The sequence below is a fragment of the Pteronotus mesoamericanus genome, unplaced genomic scaffold, assembly GCF_021234165.1.
Source record: "Pteronotus mesoamericanus isolate MK-2021 breed Mesoamerican mustached bat unplaced genomic scaffold, CSHL_Meso_final contig_52, whole genome shotgun sequence".
NCBI lineage: Eukaryota > Metazoa > Chordata > Mammalia > Chiroptera > Mormoopidae > Pteronotus > Pteronotus mesoamericanus.
This window is the reverse complement of record NW_026555189.1, coordinates 16,978,618-17,003,378: the sequence shown is the minus strand read 5'-3', so window position 1 is coordinate 17,003,378 and position 24,761 is coordinate 16,978,618. Positions and strand designations below refer to the sequence as shown.

Sequence of the window (24,761 nt, the reverse complement as noted above, 5' to 3'; positions counted from 1 at the left end):
CTTCGAATTTATGTACTTTTGTTGTACTTTAATTTTGATGTATGTATCCTTATAGGTTGTCCTAGCTATAATTTAAAACTAAGTAAGGTCTATATTCCACACATATGAATGACTTTGGGCTTTTGTACTCTGAATTTTGGACCCTACCCACTAATTTCATCAGATAAGGGAGAGCTCTACAGTTCAAGTCTGGGATCAGGGGTTTTTCCAGGATCAAGGCCAGGGTTGGGGGAGAGAGAAGCAGATCAAACAAAAAAAGAAGGAGTAGAAAATCATGTTCTGAAATATATACTGCTCTTTAAAATGTAATAGGCACTTCAATGGCTCAGAAAAATTGAGAGTGGGTCTTTGGTGACGGTAGCACTCCTAAAAAACAGTTAAGGTAAGACAGCCACAGCACAGAAGTCTCTGGTGACTGATTTCCTAATCCACTCTAGACTCAACCCACCAGCTCAATTCAATATCTGGCTGACTACAGACCTAGACGTTTCTCTATTTCCCTACGCACCGCATCTGCCTATGAATACACACAAACAAATAATTAAACATCAAGCAAATATCAATAGGATTAGTCTGGCATGTTGGAACAAATCTTGATAAATCCGCCTCAGTAACAATACTTCAACTACAAGCCTATGAGAGGCATACAAATTCAGCCAATTGAAGTACTGTCATGCAAAAAGAGATATTTTAATAAAACTGCTTCGTCAGTTCCTATTACTAAGGGACTAGAGCTATTGAGCTGTGGCAGTGAGGCCAAGAAAGGGGATTTGGAAATGCAAATTAGAGATAAGACAGTAGTAAATGTCTTTTATTCAGCAATATACTATCCCTGAGACCAGGGGCTGTTTTAAAGATGACTCTTCATAGTTCTGAGAAATTGGAAGCTTACATACCCAAAATGGACATCTCCGGCACGGTAGCATGATAAGGCCCATTAAGGAACTCGGGAGCATTGTCGTTGATGTCTTGAACTTTAATAATAAATTCAGAAGGAGGCTCAAGGGGCTTGTTGGTCTCCCAGTCCACTGCCTGAGCCGTTAGGGTGTACTCGGCCTTTTCCTCTCGATCAAGTCTTTTTATGGCGTGGATATCTCCTGTTATATCATTTATTTGAAAGATTGTCCCAGCTCCATCGCCAGATAGGATATACTTGATCTTTTTGCTCCCAGGATCCAGGTCTGTGTGTAGCTGAAATGAAAAGTGACATCTGTTAGTGATGGGACAATTTGCAACCTTATTATTTTTTTTTAACTACCTCCTGTTTGAATGCCTGGTTGGTTCTTTTTATGTTAATTGTGACTTCATCAATTTCTGCTAACAGTAGCTGAACAAAGAGTCTATGCAACTGTATGCATGTACATCAAAATAAAACATAATGAAATTCTTACAGACAAGTTTGAATGGTTACAAAAAATACTCTGACCTGTTTAGTATAATCTGACACACATTTTGAATCATAAAAAAGATGAAGGAAAAATTTTTTAAAAATTTATTCTTTTCAATTTATGAATATATTTATTTAAAGTTGTCATTATTGGCTACCTTTTATGGATCACTATTTGTCTACCAAGAACTCTGTGAATTGCTTCTCATATAATTCCCTTAATTTTTACCAAAGCATAAATGAATGAAAATATTTCATATGAGACTTGACAGAAAGGAGGTTTGACCAGGCACATGATAACCTCCCCAGGGTTCACAGTGTAGAATCAAGCATGGCAGACTCTGAACTCTACTCAGACCTGCCTGTTACATTTATAAAAACAAAAATAATTCTAATCAATTTGACATACAGTAAAATCTTATGTTTGTCTAGGGTGCTTTTTACTTTGTTTCATACAAGTCTTTTCATCCAGGAAAATTATTCCCTTTTTATACAGTAGAACACTGAGGCCAGAGTAGGGGAGCATGTTTTCCCTAAATAAGAATGCTTAGAAAAAGAAGAGCGTTGCAGCAGGGATCCAGATGCATCTCAGGCCACAGCGACGGATATTTGTTGACACCTACCCTACCTGAACCATTTTGGTAGGTGTAGCATCACTGGCTTTAAACTGTACAGTTTAGCCCTGGCCAGGTGGCTCATTTGGTTGGCGTGTCATCCCATACACCAAAAAGACTGTGGGTTCGACTCCCAGTCAAGGCATGCGCATACCGAGGTTGCGGGTTCGATCCCAGGTTGGGGAGCATACAGGAGGCAACCGATTGATGTTTCTCTCTCACATTAGTGTTTCTCTCTCTCTCCCCCTTTCTCTCTCTAAAATCAATAAAAACACATCCTCGGGCAAGGATTACAAAAATAAAAATAACATGTTCAGTTTACTCTCAAGCGGGAGACAGGGGTGCTCTGATGCCTGGTGCTGCCTTTAATTTTATGTTGACTCCTGTTTTTAATGAACTAAAATAAAGTAAGCATTTTTATTTTTAGTTTGTTTTTTTAAAAGAAAGTCATTAAATTATAGTTGGAAAATACAAAGCGCACATTTTTTCAGTTTAATTCAGTTATTTAAATGTCAATATAGTTCCACTTATTACACCATGAGATTCCAAATATTTATTCCTTTAAAAAAATAAACTGTCTTGTAGAAAGAAACTCCTGGAAACTCGAAAGACACTGTATCCTCTTGGGACCACAGTTATTCAGAACAGCCTCTATCGCTTCCTTTGCCAATTAAATTGTATTTAGCGCTTCAATAAGTGAAAAGAATAGATTATAAAAAAGACATAAAATAGTAACAAAAAATTTAAATGCATCTAGATCTCCTACTTTATTTTTGAATATTTTAAAAAGTTAAAGCCTAAGATTACATCAAATATTTATTGAATCTCGAACTGTATCCCTTTCATTTATTGTATCAAATTTATTAACAAGAGCAAATATTGAAATGCCACTTTATCTTAATGAATGTGGGATTATAATTCATTAATGTGATATTAATCCTAATTTATGATCATTTTAATTTATGTGCATTTTAACATGTCTATTAGCATTTTTATTAAAATAAAAGAATATTTGAATAATATATCATTCTTGAAGGTTCCCATTTACATACAAAGTGTTGGGGAGACACACAAGGTATGGGTGCATGTTACACTAATCTATAGTATTTTTGCTCTTAAAAATTAAGTCCTTCAAAACAGTGTTGCCATCATGTTAGAACTTATTTGTTCCACATTATTATAATATTTATCAATTATCAAATTATAATTATAATCTTAATTAAGGTGTTGATGGTCCGTTGTGTGTAGAAAGAACTGAGAGAGAAGAAGAGAAAAGCAGTGCTTGGAAAGAGAAAGACACAAAGCTAAGATTCAGGCCTCTCTACCTATATAAACTGGAGAAATTAACACTTTTTGGGGGGGGCCTTCAGTTTTTCTGCCTATAATATGGAGATGAAACATCTACCCTGAAGAATTGATTTTAGAATTCTATTTAAATAGAATTTAGAATCTATTTGAAAAAGAGAGAAAAATGGAGGCGGACATATTAAGTGTGCGGTAACGAAAATCATTTTACTTCATGTCACATTCAACCATACACAAGTGTTGAAAAACACTGTGATAAGCCCAGCTGCAACCTAAGTGACAGCAAGATCCCAAGACTTCCAAAAAGCAGGGAAAGAAAAAAACAAGTAAACACTATAGACTTCCTCTTTCTTCCGAAAATTCATATTTAGCAAAATCTCAGTAAAATCCACATCTCTGGGCTAATGGTAACCATGGAAGATAGAATATTGTGTTTCTCTGTTCATTCGTTTTGTCCTATTATATGTGTATCTCTCTCTCATGCACACACATACATTTGCACATGGCTTGTTCAAGCAACCAACTTGGCATTACAAATAAAACACTGTGGGTGTGCAGGGACAGCAATTGACAGGCATCAAATGCTCGTAAGTCTCTGGGCCTGGACCTCAGAAGGATCCATGGTACATAGTCCGTCAGGATCTGCTCCCTTAAATGAGTCAGCCCTGCTCCTATCAGTGTATCCCAACTTAGGACCCTCTGTGAGATTATGGGGCCGAAGATACCCTCAAATGGACCAAAATGGCCACGCGTTGTACATCATCTAGAAGTGTGAGGACCATCTCTCCCAAGAGCTGCTTCTGCTAATTAGAGCAGGACAAAGGCCACATGCCAATGGGCCTGGGGTAGCAGTCTCCTAGGTCTGGCTGTGATACAAGAAGATGCATCCATTCATTTATTAAACATGCTCAGAGCATGTGCCTAGGAAGCATGGGCAGGCTCCGCCCTCGAAGACCCCTAGCTAGGGGAGGTAAACTAGTAAACAACATTTATAAGCATAATAATAACAACAGTTATTATTATTATTATTTACATTGACTATTTATTTGATAAACATATCCTATGTATAAATATAACAGTGTTCTCACAGCACACTAGAGACTATTTCTCCATTCACCAATGAAACGAGTGAGATGCGGAAATTTTTAGGAAACTTGTCCACAGAATGCACTAGCAGCAAGTGACAATCGTAACAGCACGTGCTTTGGAGGAGACTTCCTGGATTCATACGCGTGCTCCAGTGGTGATGATAAGAACAGAGGACTGTGAGAGTGTATAGACATTTTCCTTTGCCCAGAAAGTGCAGTGCCAAGGGAGAGAAACAGCCTCGCCAGAGAAGTAATGATTAAAACTCCAGGTCCCAGGGAGGGAGGAGATGCCCGCCAGGCCCAGGTGACAGTGGCGATGAAGATCCGGAGATAAGACAGAGCGTGCCAAGTTAGAGAAATGAAAAATGTTTAAGGGGCCCAGAGCCCAAGCGGAGGAGAAGAGAGGCAGCAAGAAGTAAGAATAGAAAACAAGGCAGGGCCATGTTACATGGAATTTTGAAACCAAGGTGCAGAGTTGGGATCTGATTAAAATTAAGCAATGACAGGAGAGTCCATAAACACAAGGCTTCAAGGAGCCTGATATAATGATAATTTTGTTTCCACAACGTCACAGTGGCAGGTGTGTGCCCGTAAGCCAAGGTCCTGGAATTCAGAGAGGAAGAGGAGGTCGGAGAGGAAACTTAGATACCAATTCCCAAAGCGGCTTTGATTTTGATTCTCAACTTCCCCCCCACCCAAGATGTCATATCAACAACCAGATGAATCTCCAATCCCTCTGGTCATTCATGGTGGCCTGGCTGAAGAAGCATCGTGTCAGGGGTGCAACAAGCAAGCCCAAAATTTCATATGAAGTCTTCCATTTCAGGGATCATAATAGGACTGCTACATAATTGAACAGAACCATGAGTATCAGTTTAATTACATCTTCACCATCTTCCATATATTTGCTTAGTACCCCCCCCCCAATTAAAATGTGAGTTTATATTCTTAAAGTCATAGAGGCAGGGTTTGCATTTTTCTTCTCCTTTATATTCTCACTGCCTGGTCAAGGGTCCATCAAATTCTTGGAAGCACAGTAAATGTGGAGTAAGGTGAAGGTAAAGGAAAGAAAGAAAGAAAGAAAGAAAGAAAGAAAGAAAGAAAGAAAAGAACATTTTCTTATTTGACTTTCAAAACAATGATTTTAAAAAGGGAGCAAAGAATTTAGAAAAGTTAGGCCCCATGAGCTCAAATCTGATCCATTCTAAATGCAAAGGCCTTGAGTTCCCTCTACTACGTATTCAGCTTTAGCACCCAGCATAAGGACTGAGCCGCTAGAGGGGAAGCCATTGAATGCAAGAGTTGGATAGATAAATGGAAGGGTAATGGAGGAATAATGGCAGGATGATAGGTGACAATTATCTAGCACTCGGATATCATTGTTCTCAGAACAAGAGCCCCGCCCCAGCCCAGTCTTCAATAGCACCTGTATCTCTGTCCTGAGGCATTGAAACTAAAAAAGTACAAACTGTTTTTCCCCTTTCTCACCCAAGATCCTTAAAGTGCTCCTGGGAAAGCAGAGCCTAGAGAACATCAAGTCTCCTCTGAGTGCCTATTCTAATACCAAAGAAGGATCTGATTACCATCCTGCGCACCTTCTCCTCTCCAGCGGGTGATGAAGAATGGGGATTCAGGGACCCACAGAGGATGTCACTTCCTCATCGGAAAAGCTTAGGTAGTGCTGGCATCAGAACTTATTTTGAAGTTCCACTTTATACAGAGGACATCATAGGAAAGTTTCTCAAGTTGCCTGTCTTCTTCTAGAGAAAGATCTAGGTTACCGGAAGAGAATCATCGTCTTTTGGAACCCGAAGAGGTGACCAGGGGTCACTGTAGCATGAATCTCTGTCACTGACTGATGTCTGTTTTTCACGAATCCGCTCATCCTTGGAGAACACAGAGAGCCCTCTTGAATGAATGTATACCTTCGCACTATATTCTTGGCATCTAGTGCCTGTCAGTGAGAAACTATGCTATGGGCTGTGAGCCTAACAGTGTGTGGACTGATCATGGGATCTTTAAGTCACAGCCATTACATATCAAAGATGGCCCCAGGCACTTTGAAACAATATAAGTTTTTGATCGAAATCTCTGAGATGGTAAGAACACAGGGTTCCAATCCAGATCAGATACATATTTAGGCAGCCAGGAGAGTAAAAGGGCAGGTAAGGAGAAAGAACAAGAGGATATAAGTTCTTTTCATGTTTCTGAAGTTTCCTCCTCTCCAAGGACTTAAGTCCTTCTCATGAAGGACACTGATCAGACCTGAAATGGCCCATTCATGAAAAAGTTTGGTTCCATCATTGTATTCAACCTGAAGGAGAAAGCCACTTGCTTACGAGTAGTTAGGGCTAATTAAAGCATCGTAGGACGGTGGGAGATGGGGGGGAGGGGGGAGGGTGTCATGATGGGCTCTGCGTCCTGCCAGGTGCCTTCATAAGCTACAATGTGGTGCTGCTACAAAACCCTGAACGATTCCAGCGCCTTTAGCTTTCATCCAGCCACTCTGCTCTCAATCAGTTACAGAAACAAACTGGATCGTACCACCAAAGCTAGGGAACAGGCGTCATAACACCCCAATGCTAGCAAGATCAAGTTGGGAATATACAATTACTTTTATTATCGTAAAAAAAAATAACTTCGTGAAATAATAATAGCTATCAAAGTAATTCACATATAAACCATGTTACCCTCAAACGTGTCTTACTTGAGAGGTGAAAGGCAAATGAAGAAAAGACCCCGGATCAAAAGAATAAAACGGAGCATCCCACACGGAAAATGACCATGGCTTCACAAAATAATGTATTTCCTAACATTTTACAACAAGAAGAGGAGGGGCATCTTGCTGCCTCAGACATGGGTTCTTTGCATCTGTGTTAGTGGCCGGTGTCCGTATTGAACAGGCTGACCTGGCCGTGGGGGTGAGTGCCCAGAGACACAGAAACTGGAAGCAAGTCCAAGTGCAATACTGCTTTTGGCTTCAGAGACCTGAAAATACAGTTAGAAAAAGAAAGATATGGCTCATGCTTCTTCTTTAAATGGTAAATTCCACAAGGGCAGGGCTTGGATATACATTATTCAACACTATTTCCAACAAGCATCACACTTGGCACATAAGAAATACTCATTAAAATTCATATATACATGTGTATATATAAATTATATATATAATAGCATCATACACACACACACACACACACGTACACACACGTACACACACACACACATACACAGGGCCTATCTTAACGCTCTCCACCTTGTCAGAGATTTCACATGGATGGCAGGCTCAAGTTTAGTAACTACCGTAGTAACTTTCTCAGGTTCACACAATTAACAAATGACAGAACCAGATACATTGTACTTAACCAGCTGCCAGAACCTCTGCATTTTAGCATAATTCCATAGGGACCATCCAGAAAGCATAACTAGTTAGTCTGGGGGCCTCTTGTTCCCCTACGGGAAGACCACAGAATGGAGAAGGCTCCAGGTTGTCCCCAAATGGCAATGGAGATTTATTCTATCCATTTAGAATTGATGTGTATAAAACCATGTAGCACAGACAGTTTTGGGGAACCCGATTCATCCTGTGGAAGTTTGAAAGAGAATAGTCATAGGAATAAAAAGGCAGCGTGGTCCGCTTGCAGGAATGCAAAGACAGGATGCTGACAAGAAGGTGGCAGGGTGTTTCCCAAGAGACTTCCCCAGCTGACAGTCAAGATGTTGGCAAATTTGCTACTATTTTCTGTGCCAACCACGGCTTGACCGGTTGGAGATGTGATGTATCAACCCCAGAAAAAAATCTGTCTCTTTTAGCCAGACTGCAGTAAAGAAAAGTTACTTAGTCCAATTTTTGTAAGGTGAAGTATTGACGGTAAAGAGCATTTCAAAGCCATGTCATCCTTGTTGGTAGGATTCAGAGAAAGGAGAATTAAATGGATTAATTCTATAACGATGGCATAGAAAAATAGTTTGTGTGCCCATCGTACAAAAAGTGATCTTAAAAAGGCTCCAAGAATGTTTAAATTACATAGTCTCAGATTTTCTTTTTCCCTTTAAGTACTGAGGGGCAGCCATCCTTTTTTAAACACACAATTATTACAAAGAAGAGACAGGAAGGCAGTGGGTTACCTTCTCTTGGGTACATCTTTTCTTAAGTGTCCTAATAACAGCCTAGTTAATATATTAAATCTTACAGGCTTGAAAGTCAGTATGTTCCCCTAAAGCAACCAAAAATGTACAAAGCAGTACTTCAGATCATGGGACCTGGAACGGACGTGTGATAAGAAACAGAGCCAGGTTGGAATAAACTGTAAGATACCAAGGAACATACTTAACCTCCCCCAAATTCAGCTCTGTTATTTATAAAAGGTTTCAATAACCCTAACTACAGGATTTTTTTTAATAGTTAAAATGTGACAATAGATAATAGATAAAGATTTGGTAGCTCCAGGAACTAAGACGTTCAAATAAAACTGAATGGATTCTTGCGGAGCTTCAATTTTAGAATAGTAGGCTCTGCCAAACTTGGAAATGCTTTCGAAGAAATATATACCTAACAATGTACTCCGGGTCCAAATTCAGCATACAACATTGATTTGAAGTATAAATAAGAATGTCACTTATTCAGGTCCTTTGCTCATTTTTTAATTGTATTGTTAATTTTTCTGGTGTTGAGTTTTATAAGTTCTTTATAAATTTTAGATACAACCCATTATAAGATGCATCAGCAAGTATATTCTTCCATTCAGTTGGCTGTCTTTTCTTTTGGTCCATGGTTTCTTTTGCTGTGCAAGGCCTTGATAGCTTGATGCAGGCCCATCTGTTTAGTTTTCCCTTTGTTTCCCTTGCCCGAGGAGATATATCAGAAAAAATTATTGGTATGAGAAATGTCCGAGATTTTACTGCCTATGTTTTCTTCTAGGATTTTTATGGTTTCAGGTCTAACATTTAAATCTTTGAACCATTCTGAGTTTATTCTGGTGTGTGATGGAAGATGGTGGTCTAGTTTCATTTTTTTCCCACATATCTGTCTAATTTCCCAACAGCATTTATTGAACAGACTGTTTTTACCCCACTGCATGTTTTTGTATCCTTTGTCAAATTGCTGGGGGAGGCAGGAGGGGGGAAAGGTAAAGGAGGTATGGGGGGATAAATGGTGATGGACAGAGACTTGGCTTGGGGTGGTGGACACACAATACAGTGTACAGGTGACATATTGTTCAATTGTGCATCTGAAACCTGTATAATTTTAACCAGTGTCACTTCAATAAATTCAATAAAAAAAAATGGTGTCACTTCTTCAGTTAAATGGTTTTAGCACAATATGGGCTGAAACTCTTACATTGAGCATGTTATTTAATCACATATTTGGTACTTATTCACCTATTCGGTGAATAATGATAATAGAAGTTTTTATTTCTTTTTATTCAGCTTCATTAAGATAAAATTGTAAGATATTTAATGTTAGATTGTTTTTGTTTCTTGTTACTCAATAACTGTAAGTCTAGAAGTAGGGGGTCAGTGAATAAATGTTTGTGTGGGCAAGAGTGTGGGTAAATACTAATAGTAATTACTAGAGAGATAGAGGTGAGTGGATTAAGGAGTGGATGGATAGACAGATGGATAAATTGGTTGATAAGAAAATTAAGGGGAGGATGATGATTAGATGGATGGTTTTATTGGAGAATGCAAGGATAAAGAAAATAACACATAAAGTGATGGCTGACTAAATAAGATTCTCAGCCATCTTTCCAATGCATATTAAATACTATGAATCAATGGATGAATAAACAGATGGGCATGTGGTGAGTGGGTAGGCTGGAAAAATGACAGAGTTTCTCACTAAAAGATTGATTCTGGAAAAAAACATAAATTATTCTGTCTCAGAGTACTATTCTCTGCCTTACACTAAAGCAAACATAGTCCTTGGAAATTCAACAGAATTATGAGATTCTTACATGAAGATCACTCATGCATATTTAATTTTCAACAAAACAATCTCCCCAACAATTTCCTAGGGGGAAAAAAAACTATTTCCCTCTCTTAGTAAGGCAGGTGGGTAGGTGGGTAGGTAGACAGACAGACAGACATATGAGTGGGGAAAATTTTGTGCCAAATAAATACACAATGCAGTAACACACAATGTAAGCAAAGCGAATAGGACTAAAGAAAGATACCCAGAATCATTAGCCAAAAAAAAGAAGTGGATTTTAAAGAGGTATGGATATTTAAAACAGATATTTATGATATTTTCCAAAAGTCCATTTACAGTGGAAAATTTAGTTGTACTGTGGAGAAGGGGGAGGAAAGAGAATGTTGTGTCAATGTTCTTTGCATATCTAAATAAACTTTATTTCCAAATAAACTTTGACCGGAGTACTAATAGGAGGTAGAAATATGAGATAGATTTCTGATGTCATAATCACAACTACTTGTTCAACAGGATGTATCTTGTTATCCAAATAACTGACGAGAGCAAAGAGGGAAAGAAGATAGCAGACAACCAAATGGCAGTCATGGACTCCCTCTAAATTCTCTATTTATAAAGAGACCATGGGAAAAGCAAAATGCCATGGACTTGTAAGAATGTTGCAACTGAAGTTAAATACATAAACCTGGAGTTCCATTTGGGCTGTGCAGTAGATTGTGACATCAGCAAATCATCTTTCTTACAGGATCAAAAAAGCCTAATGATGACAACTTAGCTGCGTCACCCACTTCTGCTCCTGGGCTGCTGCAAACTGTCTCACTCCAAGTCTTGTAAGAAAGCAGAGGGCCATGCACGAAGGTCAGATTTAACAGAAATAATCTCATTTTCCAGTCGTCAGCCATGAGTACTCAACAAGTGGATGAATGAGTGAATGGATGGATGGAGGTGTAGGTAAGAGAATCAAAAAGAGGAGGATGGGAAGTAATTTGTTTTATGTGAGAGTGTATGGGTGCATGAAAGAGTGTAGGAGATGATGCCTAACTGACTAGATTCACAAGCATCCTTCTTTCCAGGTAAATGCAAATCTGAAGATTTGTTCTGCGTTACTACTATTAAATATGATCATGAATAAGTTACTTAGATTTTTCTTATTCTAGTTTCCACTTGTTAAACGATACTAACAAGGCCATTGACACCATGGTCAAAAATATTATCTTGGATTGTTGGAAGGATAGCATGTATGTGGAGGTTTTTTTTTTTTTTTTAACTCCTCCCAAGTATTACTATCCCCACAATAGCCTGCAATGCTGTGAATGTGTGTGTGTGTGTGTGTGTTCATGTATGTTTATCTACTCCACTTCCATTCTGCCAGCAAAACCTGGAAGTCTACTGAGGAAAATATTAAAGAGCAGCAGTAACAACAGCAACAACAACACAACTTCAAGGGAAATCTACAAGGCGGAACTGCCCTTAGTTCACACTGAGAACAGAGCTAGATAGAGACTTGCAGGAAATCTGTAGATTGACTGCTTTATTGATAATATTAATACTTTGTGAAAATAAATAGGCATTTTTTTCCACTGACAAAGAGAAACAAAGATAATCCTTTCAAGTCCTCTATTATAAGCTGAACCATTTCCCCTTTAGAATGCATAAACTGATGCCCTTAGCCTCCAGTACCTCAGAATGTAACTGTATTTGGAGATCAAGCCATTAAAGAGATGATTATGTTAAAATGAAGCTATGATGGGTCTTCATCCAATCTGACTGGTGTCCTTATAAGAAGAGGGCCCACAGAGAGACGTCAGGGATGCACAGGTGCAAGGGAAAGACAAGGACACACAGGGAAGACAGCCATGAGCAAGCCAAGGCGAGAGGCTTCAAGAGCAGCCAAATCTGTTGTCGCCTTGACCATGGACTTCTAGCCTCTAGAACTGTGAGAATATATAGTTTTTAAGGACATTGAGATTTTCCTCATATTAGATACATTCATTTTCTATTTCACTGAAATATCACAAACCCCTATGAGGTACATAATAAACTCCCCATTTTACAGATTAAAAAACTGAAGATCAGAATATAAGCAATTTTTCACCATCACATATGGCAAGCGATGAATAAAGATTCAAATCCAAATCTGCCTGCTTCTGAAGCTCACGTTTGATTGTTTTATTGTTGTGTGCCAGAACAAAACATAAGAGAAAAAAATCAGAAAAGCACCTGAAACCAAAGGTTTCCCTGTTCACAAAACTATAACCTATTTAGTGATTTTTTTTAAACATACATTTCATTTAGAATAGTACCCGGTAGGTGCATCCATGTCAGACAGAGAAATACAAATACCATATGGTTTCACTAATATGTGGAATCTAAAACACAAAACAAACCAACAAACAAACAAAAAAAAAAACACACAAAGAAACAGATCGAACTGATGCTTGGCGGGGGAGGGGTGGCATGGTGTGGAAAAGGGGAAGGGGAATATAGTCAACATTGTGATAAATTTGCACAGTGACGGCTAATGACTAGGCCTAGTGTGGTGGTTACACTGTAAGGTATAAAAATGTGGAATCGTTACACTGTATGCCTGAAACTGATATGATATTGCATGCCAACTATGCTTAAATTAAGGAAATATTGGCAATTAATAAGTAAATTATAAAAGCATGTGTTTCACACATTACCTGGTGGCTGAACAGCAATCTTGTGAGAATTAAAGTCAAGGTAAGGGTTGTCATCGCTCTGGCACAGAACCGGAAACAGAGTCCCGCATCTAATGACCTCTGGAAATCGGTAACACCCAATTAATGCCTCAGAGCTGGAGAGCCCCAGACTCCCCTGTGGGGAGGAGCCTAATAATAGAAACCTCCCTGGGAAAGAGGAGGGTGGGGAAAGAACTGCCCTTGGCAGTAGAAAAAGCTTTGGGCAAATCAAATAAGCCTGGGAGGCGGATGTTGGGAGGTGAGGTGGGGGACTTACGGAAAACAGTGTCAAGCTAGAGAATGATTTAGATACACTTTGCAAATCAGAATCTACCAATGGGAAATATCCACCCAAATGATCGTCTGTTCATACCTTCCCTAAAAAAAAAAAAAATCAAACTAATACATGTTTCTCTACATAATATGACCATATTGATTAGGTGCGTAATGGATGCTCGCTCTGCAGTTTTGAACGTAGAACAAAGTTCTACTCTACCTCATTTCTTCCTCTTGGGATTCTGTGCCTTTGTGATAAGAAGCTCTCCTGGATAAATATGTTCACAACGTCCCTCACTTTGATCATGAGAAAGTTTTTGTCAGGTCTGGTGGACTCTTAGGCCGCTAAAAATAGATTGAACGGTCCCTTTAATCTTCTTCCTGTTAATCAGATTTGCTAGTTTTATTTACAATGACAAATTCAAGAACTATCAATACAATAAAATAATCGATGTGGAAAGGAGATGTGATGAAAAGACCAGCGTTAGCATGGGTGGAGTAAGGGGAGATTTAGGTTGTTTTCTGTGGTATTTGTTTACTTTCAATTGTGGTATATTTGAGGAGAGAAAAGAAATTTCAAATTTATCACTAATGTGAAAGATTTTCAGAGATACAAGAGGGGAGCCAGGTTTCTAAAAGGTTTCAGTGAACAATATAAAATATCAATTTCATTTTGCCATATTATGGAGTGATTACATTAAAGGAAGTAAACTGCTTTTCAAGGATCTTTGGATATGAGATTGAGGGTCCTTTGAAAGTGACCATCTGTTGAGATGAAAGTTTGACGTGGCTCAGCCTTGCAAATTATTTACCTGTGCGCAGGTGTGTGTCCAGGCGTGCGTATAGCCTGGCAGTTAGTAGGCAACGGAGGGGAGTCCTGGGGAGACCGGAGGAAAGGCTGCGGTAGCCGTGGTGGTCCACTTTAATCACCTATAGTTAAATTTTAGGTCAGTCTTTTTTGTCAGGTATGAGAAAAATTCTGGCAAGAGGCAAAGCTTCCAAGCAAAGCTATAGATCCGTCCTATGCCTACAGGAACCACCTTTGTCAAGGCTATAGACGGGAGCCCTGGGAGAGGCAGAAAGGTTTGGAGCAGCAGCTCTGAATGCACAGGTCCACAGACCTGGAGGAATGTGAGCCCCTTCGGGGCATCCAGGAGGTCAAGGTCATTTTCCTTTTCCACTGTGTTCACATTGTATTGACTGTACTCCCTGTGCTATATATTGTATCCTGTGACGGACTTATTTTATAACTAGAAATTTGTACCTTTTAATGAGTTTTAAGTATAGAAGTGTATCCTGTGACCCAAAATTTTGAGAACCCCTTATCTAAATTGAATACAATTATACCTTAATAAAGTTTATTTTTAAAAACTAATGTAGTTTTAATATTGTAACCATTGGCTGCTAGTCTGGAAAAAATGTACAGGGTTAGTGTCACAAAACCTAAGTTTGAAAGTTTCTATCTATAACAAGGGTAAAGGCAAACTCATCTGGTTTCAGTTTGAGGCAATTTCTACAAATGGGAAAATGAACTCCCTCTTCTCTGAAACTTTGTAAATATTAAATGAAATGCTATATGTCAAATACAAGCACAAATCTAGCATACTCGAGTCCTCTGCCCAAAATGTCCTTCTCTGAAGCAAACTTAATAATTTGCACATGAAAGCACTTCTGAGATGCTGGGTACTCACCCCAAATCACAGGTAGATATTATCTCTGGTTATTATGAAGCTGTAGCAATCTATCTGTCTAGAGGAAATAAGTAAGAACACAGATTCATTGGTCTGCTTGGAGATACTTAACAACTCTCAGAATCATGAATAGAAGCACAGATTTCTGGACTCTGGTTATCAATTTGGGTGTGGGGTCCAAATGATTGCATTTCTAAAATGTTCCCAGATGCTGCTCATATTTTTGGTACAGCCACCATACTTTGAGAACCACTCACCAAGGGATCAAAAATAATTTACTTTTGTGATTTTTAAAAAAATTCTAACTCATTCTCCATGGAACGGTCTTATTCGGTAATGGCAAGTGCCGTTTCTGATACATGGTTCAGATTGTTTCTGTCAGGGAATAATCAATTTTAGCATTCACAGTCATAATACTAGAGTGCTTAATTTATGTAGAAATATAGTCATTCATATTTCTCTACATAGTCTATTTTGCAATGTAGTCACCAAACATTTATAGGGCTTCAACTCTGTGTCCAGTACAAAAGTTCTCATCCCTTGTCCTCATTAGAGGACATAGCTGATTCACACCAAAAAGGAAGGCTATTCTTGTAGACAGAAATATCAAGCCAAAGATACCTGTTCTCCCAGATCTATGGTACCTGGAATATTTGATAACAAGACCTTTCCCCAGCCTCTAACTTTCACCCTCAGTACTGAATGCTGCTGAAAATAATAATTAGCTCCGGCACCAGCACTGTGTGTGCCTGTGAAAGTTAAAGAGAATCCAAGTCAAAAATTGTACTCCTCACTATACAGGCTCTTGGTGATTGGTGGAGTAATATACTACGGATAAATGAATATTAGTCTCTACTTTTTTTTTTTTTTAAAAGAGCTATAAACACTTAAAAACATTCTTATCCAAGCATGTAGTCATTTCAGTTGCTACAACTCTAACTAAAATCCAATGTTCTATTTTTAATACCTTTGCCTGTTTAGGCAAAGACACAGTTTAAAATAAAGAGCTGTTAGTTGTTGCGCCAACGATGATTTGTAAGACACTCTTACTAGACGATGTCCATGGGGTTGCTAATTGTTCCTTACTTGAAAACTCATTCTTTTGAGAATGAGAAGGAGCTGCCAACCAGGCACCGGATGCTGCTCTGTGTTAGCATCCACATTATTATTCAGTCCTAATGAATACACTTCTAAAATAAAGTGTTGACAGCACTCTTACTGAAATACAGAGCATATGTTTATAGTCTCACACATTGAGGTACCCACATCATTACAATATACATGTGAGAGAAATTGCAGCAGAGGACCAAGGAGCCATGTTTACTCTAATGGAAAAGTGCTTGTGTCCAATTAAGACAGGTAGGGCCGCGGGCAGGCAATATTGTCAAATGCCTATCGGACATGACCAGGCTGATTAAATTGCAAGGCAAAAAGAATTGTTTTTTGTTGCTGTTTCAACAGAACCTCAAGTTGCTCATGGAAATTGGGGTACTTACTGGTTTTCCTTATCCCAGTCAGTGGCATAATGTATTATGATATATTGTTGCGGACAATATTGCATAGCTCAAAAGCACAAGGCCCCCTTTTTGCAAAACCAAGTGTCCATTTGGAGGAGAATAATTATTTCTACTTGTTAGAGACTGTGCTTTTGAGTGGCTTTAGAGAAAGACAATAATGTGACGTTTCATTACTTTTGTTTATTTTTATTTTTCTCCATTTGTGCAGGTTAGGAGATAATTCACGCAGCATATATAACTATAGAGGAATTGCTTCACACTTTTTTTGAATCATCATGTAATAGGAATTTCAAGGGGAGTTTAAACTAGGGTCATTCGTCTGCTAAAACACAGCATACTGTTTGTTGGAGGAGATGTATGTCATGAAATGTTAAAATCAAGACTCACAGAGAAAATCTTTACCCTATAAATGATCTGAACCTCTGAAGTATTCATTTTAGTCAAGGAGGGGGTAAGCAAAGTAAAAAACAAAAACAAAACAAAAAAAAAAACCCAAATCTCTAATGTTATCATTTCAAGGATGACTCTTACCAGAATTAGGTCAGGAGTTAGCAGGATAAGTCAAAAGAAAAAGAAGAGGTGGAGGAGAAAGAAAACTGGAAACATACAGAACAACCTTGTGCTACGTGCTGGTCCAATTAATTAAATGCATTACTTCATCCTCACACTCTAAGGCCATTTTTATTATTCTCATTTTATAGTTAAGATATCTGGGACAACAGTAGTTAAATAGCCTGTTCCAAGACTCACAAGTTAACGAAAAGCAGAGGCATGCACTTGTGGTCTTGGACTCCAAAGCTGAGAGAGCCTCTGGGGCGGGGGTGCACACGTGCACTTCATTACAATTATTCCATCATTTTTTTTCTCCACTTCAAATAAATTATTATTCTACATTTTTCTTCTGACTTTGTTGGTGACTCTTGGAAGCAGGAAAAAAACCAATATATGCTCTAAGTATGGAAAAAAGGAATCGGAATGAATGCTTATTGAGAAATGAGCCTTTGGCAGATCAGTTAAATCACAAGTTAACAACAAGAGAACAGATATTTGAACCCAAGTATGCCTGACAGCAGTCCGTTAGTTTCCAGTGACTCAGATTCTGTTCCCAAGTCTCTGATTTATTTATAGGCAGCTTTGTTTTCTGTCTTTGTGACACCTTCCAAACTAACACCCTGATCAGTGTCCTTGTTAGTTATCTCTTGGAAGGGTCAACTCTTGAATTCACCAAACAGATGAAAACCATTAGGTGGTAGAAGGACTTTTTTATGTCCTTGGGTTTCTGTGACACCTGACAGATGGAGCACATGCCCACAGATGACCCAGCCTTTAAACAATTGTTGGCTATGCAACAGGACTCACCAGGAGGCAGTACGCTCAGTCACAGGGAAGAGCTGTTGAAGGTTCATAACTTTGATTCAGTAGGTCCCATTGTTTCCTCTGTGAGCCTACGTAAGCTTCATTAATAGTAATGGCAATTATATGCACACACACACACTGGAGAGTGGAATCTAGGGTGTGCCAAGTTAATGGTGTTGTTTGGGGGGAAAAGGTGGCCACAGTAGGTCTCATTTAAGATACTATGCACTTTTTATTTCAAATGGCCAACTACTGCCATTAAACTCTGCCATGAACACCTTCCATGACAATTTGAAAGATAAAGAAGGAAAAGCAACAGACACATTAGGAGCCATTGCATCAGCTATCACCTGCAATCTGAGAGCTTCACAGTTAAGCCTCGTCAAGTCACTTACAACATAGCAGGAAAAGTATGGATTTCAAAGTCACTTAGTTCTCAATTCCAAAACCAGCTTTGTGATTTAGACATTCGACAAGTTTAGGTAAATAACTTTACTCCTCTTAGCTTCAGTTTCCACACCACCGTAGAAATAAGAACATCTCATTGAGTCAGTGAGAGATGCACATGAAGCAGAAGTTTGTCTGTTAATTGACCATAGTAGGTGTGTAAGGTGTAGGTAGGTATAAGTCTAGATACGGTAGGTGGGGGTCTTGATTTGATAAACATCATTTTATTTCTACCTGTACTTAGTTTTTAATTCAACACCCCTGCACACATGATGTCATTGGCACGATCTGTACATAAATATATGGCACAACTCTGTCTACGCCAGGGGAAGGGTTTGTGACAACGCCTCGGGAAATGCCTCCGGAGACGGAGCACGGGGGCCCCGTGGACCCGCATGGCCCGCAGCACAGTGCTGAAGCTTCAAATTTATCAGCTTTAATTGTTTTTACATAAGACACTGTATGACAAGAGGGTTAGGCTATTTAAAAATATTTGAAAATCACTGCTCTGCACACTATGACTAAACTAGAGTCCCGGAGCTCCGCCGGCAATGTCACTTGTACCTGGAGTCCTTGCCTTCCGGAGAGTCGGTAGAGTTAGTGCCACTGAATTGCACTTTACATGCAATAGTTGTACTTTTGTGACCTACATTAGGGAATGTCAGAAATTAAAAGCTCTATGAAACGCCCCACTGTGATATTCCATGGTTAGGTTGGGGATGCTGCCCTAACGCTGCCTGGTGTACTGCAGGGAGAAGATGCTTAGGCGACAAGAACTGCTCCCCACGCTGAGACGGTGGCCAAGATCCTCAAGATAGGTTAGTTTATTTCATCTTATGGATACTCATATTTGTCCTGCTAATCAGCTTTTAGACTTCACAGTAGATACCAGCAAGCTGAGGGTCCAAGCTGGGATGGTATTCAAATTTATGGAAATTCTATTTAACGAATAGAATAACAACAAATGTATAGCAATTATACTGTGCAATTTGGTGTATTAGCTAAATTAATGGTGGCACTTGCCTCCTATTTCTTTTCTCTTTAAATTTTTATTGAATGTATTGGGGTGACATTGGTCAATAAAATTATATAGGTTACAATTCTATACCACCTCATCTGTACATCGTATTGAGTGTTCACCACCCAAAGCCAGATCCCCTCCCCCCATTTACCCTCTTCTCCGTCTCCCAACCCCTTTCCCTCTGGTAGACACATACCATATGGGCTCCTATTTGTTTTCTATTTTACTAACTTTGTTCCACAGTATTACTTGTTTATGTAGTCCTATCATTGTTTTCATTTTATTTTTTTAAAATATGTATTTTCATCTGTGGCAAGCTTTAACATGTGGCTGTCAATATGGGAACCTTGCTTTTGAGATATTCAGATGCATGCCCACCATATGTATATGCTAATTGCACATTACAGATGTTCTATTTAAAATTCTACCTCTTTCATCAAGGAAGCCGGTCAGCTTGAGAAGTGATAAGACAGCTTGTGCTTCCTAAGACCCTCGGCTGGCTGGGGTAATTGCATCTATTGTGTGTCTGCACTTGACCTCCCCTCTTTTACTTCCTGCTCGCTCTGCTCCAACCCTCCTGGAGACGAGGGCCGCACACCCAGCCACTGACTGGCCCCACTAACTGGTTCCCACAGTGGCCTGTATGTTAATGAACCTAATAACCATCCATAGGGGAGGTTAGCATCCCTTGAAGTGAGTGAGTGGAAATAGCACTACATTTTAGACACCTTATGAAAGTGAGTGATGTGAGGGCTGTTTTGAAGGCATCCGAGGTGCGGGTGCCGTTGTATAAGCCATGTTGTCAAAATATCCTTTCTCTGTCTAAATTTTCCGAGGTCAGCATATCTGGTACCAAGATGGCACCTGACAGATTTAGAAAGGGCTTGTCTATGAAGAAGCAGGACAGTTTGTTGAACTACATATATTAGATATTTCTTTCATAGAGTTTACAGTTTACTTTAAAAAAATAACAACAACAAGATTTCTACCCGTTGTCAGGCACTTTGCTTTCTACGTATAAACTTGTACAAGACCTCGAGCCTTGGTTTCCCAGAGTGTGCAGTGGGGCTGTGGTTATCCATCCAGTTGCCTTGACATCAGCCCAGCCCCACTGACTGCAGAACTGCTGCCCTTAACCATGTGCTACAACACAGTCTTCTGAGCTGGGTGTTCTCATTCTCGACTGTCTCACCTGGGCACGGCCATTCATCTACAAGAATCCTGGATTCTTGAGCAGAAATCTACTGTGCTGAATTTGCCAGGAGGGATCTCTCAGAAGTCCACTAATGGAAATAACTAAACAAAAGCATGCCTTATACTTTAATGAGAAGAGCATCAGTTAATGAATCAATAGATTAATGCATAGGAAACTTATGCTAATGACATGACTAAGCCCAAAGCCAAAATGCAATATGTATAATCATAGGTTAGTTTAACATCTGCAAAACTTTTCTATGAATCTGTTCCATAACAAATATACAGCGGTGCCCCTTTTTCTGCAAGGGACATGTTCTAACACCCCCAATAGAAGCCTGAAACCATGAATAGCACCAGACCTTCTATGTCCTATGCCTTTTCTTATACATACATACCTAGGATAAAGTTTAACTTATAAATCATGCATTTTTGCAGATAGAAGATTTGTTCTTACCAAAGATTTTTTTTTCTTTTCTTATTAAGTCAAGAACTTTAACCTTTCATGTAAAGGAAGCACTTTACAGCTCCTCTTTGGCATATCCAAATTGCTAGCATCACGACCCTCACACATTGGGGCCATTATTAAAAAGGGTTACTCGAACAAAAGCACTACAATACTGCAGCAGTTGTACTGAGCACTCGACGACAACTGACAAATGGCCGGTAGCACATCCAGACAGTGCGGATAAACTGGAAAAAGGGAAGATTCATGTCGTGGAAGAAATGGAGCTGAACAGCACAAGGCTTCATCACACTACACAGAACTGGATATTTCTGGAAATCTCCATTTAATATTTTTGGGCATGCATGACCACAGGTTGGAACAGAAAACTGTGGCTAAAGCAGAACTGCTCTACGCAAGGGGTAGTATTCAAAGCGAAGGGTGACAATTCATCATTTGGTAATCACAGTGGTAATTTCAAATGACTGCTTCAAAGCAACCGCTTAGTTAAATTTGCATTATGCAGAACCAAGAGCAAAGAGAAATGCTGAAAGTAAAAAAAAAAAAAAAAAAAAAAAAGGAACTGTGAATAGTAAAAGTAAAAATTGTATAATTGTGGAATAATTGCCCAGGAGAGTCCTCTTTAAATTAGCTAAAATTAGAAGAAAAAATACATGCACTTGCACGTATAAACATATGTATTTAAAACTGAGAAATACAATTGTATTACATTCAAATGTATATTATCTTTAGATGCAAGTTCACCAACTGTTGCTAAAAGCACGGTCAATTTGATAACATGACTAAAATGCTTTGTGATCAGCACATTAAATCACTGGCCTTTGCCTGGACTACAATTATATTGCCTATTTGTCAATGCACCCTTGAAAAGTGTTTGAAAGAAGCCTATTTCTTTATACCAAAAGGAATGTAAGTTTACAACCTTGCCTTGACCTTTGGAATTCTGGATTCATCACTCACAAACCATAGGAGACCCCTGCTTTGGGCTTAGAATGTGTACTGAGAACTGAGTGAACCTTTTATTCCATAAAAATAAACCATACACCTTTTCTTGATCTTGGTAAAATAGTGTCCAGATTTAAAATAGCAACTAAAGTAAGAATTTGTACTCTATCATTCCTTTCTCCATGGACCATTAGGAGTTTCCTAGCTACAATTTTTTGTAGTTAAGAAAAGTGATCCCTCGGTATTTAAAGACAAGAAAACTGACAAAAAGCCCTAAATGCCACCCTCAACAAAATTCCTGACGTTATTCCTCATAACATGGCTTGAGTGGTCACATCACATCGAACATATTATTCACTGTAGCATGTTTTTTTTCCCCGTGCATTTGATTACACCCATTAGAAATGGTAAGATATAAATAATAGATCAATAATGTCTCATTTAAAATGAAAAAAAAAGTTGAAATAATGAGAACTTCTTTTTCTTTTAATTTTTGTTTATTGATTTTAGAGACAAAAAGGAAGAGACAGGAATATCAGTCTGTTGCTGCACTTATCACTTCTTTATATACTCATTGGTTGATTTTTGTATGTGCCCTGACCGGGGATCAAACCTGCAACCTTGGCACATGGGGATGATGCTCAGCCAGGGCCAATGAGAACTGCTTTTTCCAGTCGTTAGGGATCTCCTGGCCTCACCAGGTGCTATATCTCAGGGAGATGGAGCTATACTGGGCTCTCATCCCACCGCTGTGCTACTTTTTCTGGATACCAGAAACATCTACGTCCACTGTCAGGACCTGTGAACCACAACGTCATTTAAGTCCATCAGGAAGTTTGTGAGGCATTTTGCTGACTGTAACAGTGGTAAATGTGAAACAGAAATAGCATAAAAATATAACCTACATTTATAAGGTATTCTTTTAAAAATCAATTGTATTAAATGCATGGTCCTGGGATTTGAGCTAAACACACACGCATGCACACACACACATGCACACACATACACATCTAATCAATAACTGGATTAGAAATGAGATGTTATGAAATATAATGAGAAAGTATGAAAACCTCCATGACATATATTATTAATTTAGAAGAGAGCTCTCTGGGACCTATTAGAGATAATGCTAAACACAAAAAAAATAATAATAAAGTATTATTAAAACAAAAATGCATTTCAAAGGTGTTGGATTTATATGCTCCCAAATATATTTGGGGTGAGTTTGTGTTTCCCAATATTCTCCACACAGAAGTATGTATTTGCCCGGTGGAAAACTAACCTGGAGTCATCTGAGTATCGACACACACAGCGTCTTGAATATTATACCAGTCTATGTAACGACCTAGAGCTAGAAGCATAAGGATGTAACTGTAGCTTCAGAGTGGTGACAATTGTGTCCTGACTTATTTCCTGGGCCCCATTATCCTTTTTTTAAACTGTCATTCAGTGTAATGTTCTACACCCTGGGAAACAATAATGAGTAAGTTATAGAGGCTCCTGCCCTCAGGGACATTCATTCTACCTGACCCGATGGCTTGATTTAAAGTCCCCAACAGAAAACACAGTCGTTTATAAAAATATGACCCACTCTCGGGGAGGGAAAAAAAAGATTCCAATGTGTGCCATATTACCTGGGGAACCTCATTAAAATGCAATTTTGAATCAGCAGGTCTATGATGGGACCTGAGATTCTAAAAAGCTCTCAGGTGACATGGTGCTGGGAGCCACAGAGCCCACGGGACATACTTTGAATGGCAAGGCAGGAATCCGTTCTTTGGAAGTAAAAATGAGGGGCAACTGTAAGAAAGTTACATTTACAGAGAAGGCTGTTTTCCTCTTTCCTCTACACAGTAACCCAGAGAAAAGAGACCTCCTCGTCTCTGTTTGAAATGCAAAGCAATCTAGGCAAAGAGAAATTGCATGGACGAACTTGAATCCAGGTCTAAAGTTCTTTTTCTCTGTAACAAACCCCTCTGTGTACTGAGCTAAAGGGACCAATATTAGATGAAGAAATTCATGAAGTCAGACACAGTCCTTGGTATTTGAGGCACAGAGGATAATGAGGAGAGTGTCAGAGGAGAGGCTGAACTTGTAGGCGGTGGTATTTGCAGGCTTGTGGGCATCTTACAGATAATATTAAGGATGCTAGACTCTTACCCAGAGGGGTTTGAAGAAATTAATGAAGGATTTAGAGCAGAAGAATAACACGCCCGAATATGTGTTTTTAAAATAATCACTCCAACTACAATGTGGAAAACTGATTGGAAGGGTGTGATTTTGAGCTCAGGAAAGATATTTTTAAAAATTAAATAAATGTATTTTAAAAAGCACACAGTGATATAAACCAGGTCAACAGGGAAGAAACGTGACTTATGGTGGTGACTGCAAAATAAAGAGATGTGGGGAAATTTAAGAAATATTTACTGGGATAAAATATTAGCGGACATATTAATTAACCCTATATGCCTCAATCTGTGTTTTGCTGTTTTACATTGGGAAAAGGGATGGTGTTCCAGGAAATCTTGTGCTGTACTAAGTTCTCAGATGGTTGAGTATATTTTCCATTAGTTCTGTGTTTCCCAAAGGGAGAGACACAAATTAATTTTAAGTGATACAGAGAGAACAATTTAAAAATGCATGGGTTTATTTTTCTCTGGATGGAGAGGGCAGCTAACACATCAGCACCTGTGACCATAGAGATAAGGTTGCTTACGTCGGGGCAGGAACCATCTACTGTCCTCAGACGGGATAATAGCAGAGGCTTGGTGTTTGGACGGTGCTGGCATACGGTGCAACACTAAGGAGATGGAGCCAGAATGA

The 24,761-nt window shown here is 39.0% G+C and overlaps 1 protein-coding gene across 2 annotated transcripts in view; it reads right to left on the bottom strand.

The window, feature by feature from the left end:
• The window catches only part of CDH8 (cadherin 8), a 318,790-nt gene that overhangs the window by 221,750 nt on the left and 72,279 nt on the right, over positions 1-24,761 (bottom strand). For both annotated transcript variants that reach the window (XM_054579362.1, XM_054579361.1), the window contains exon 2: positions 897-1,191. In XM_054579362.1, the coding sequence (XP_054435337.1) occupies positions 897-1,191 (295 nt within the window). The remainder of the gene's footprint in view (positions 1-896; positions 1,192-24,761) is intronic.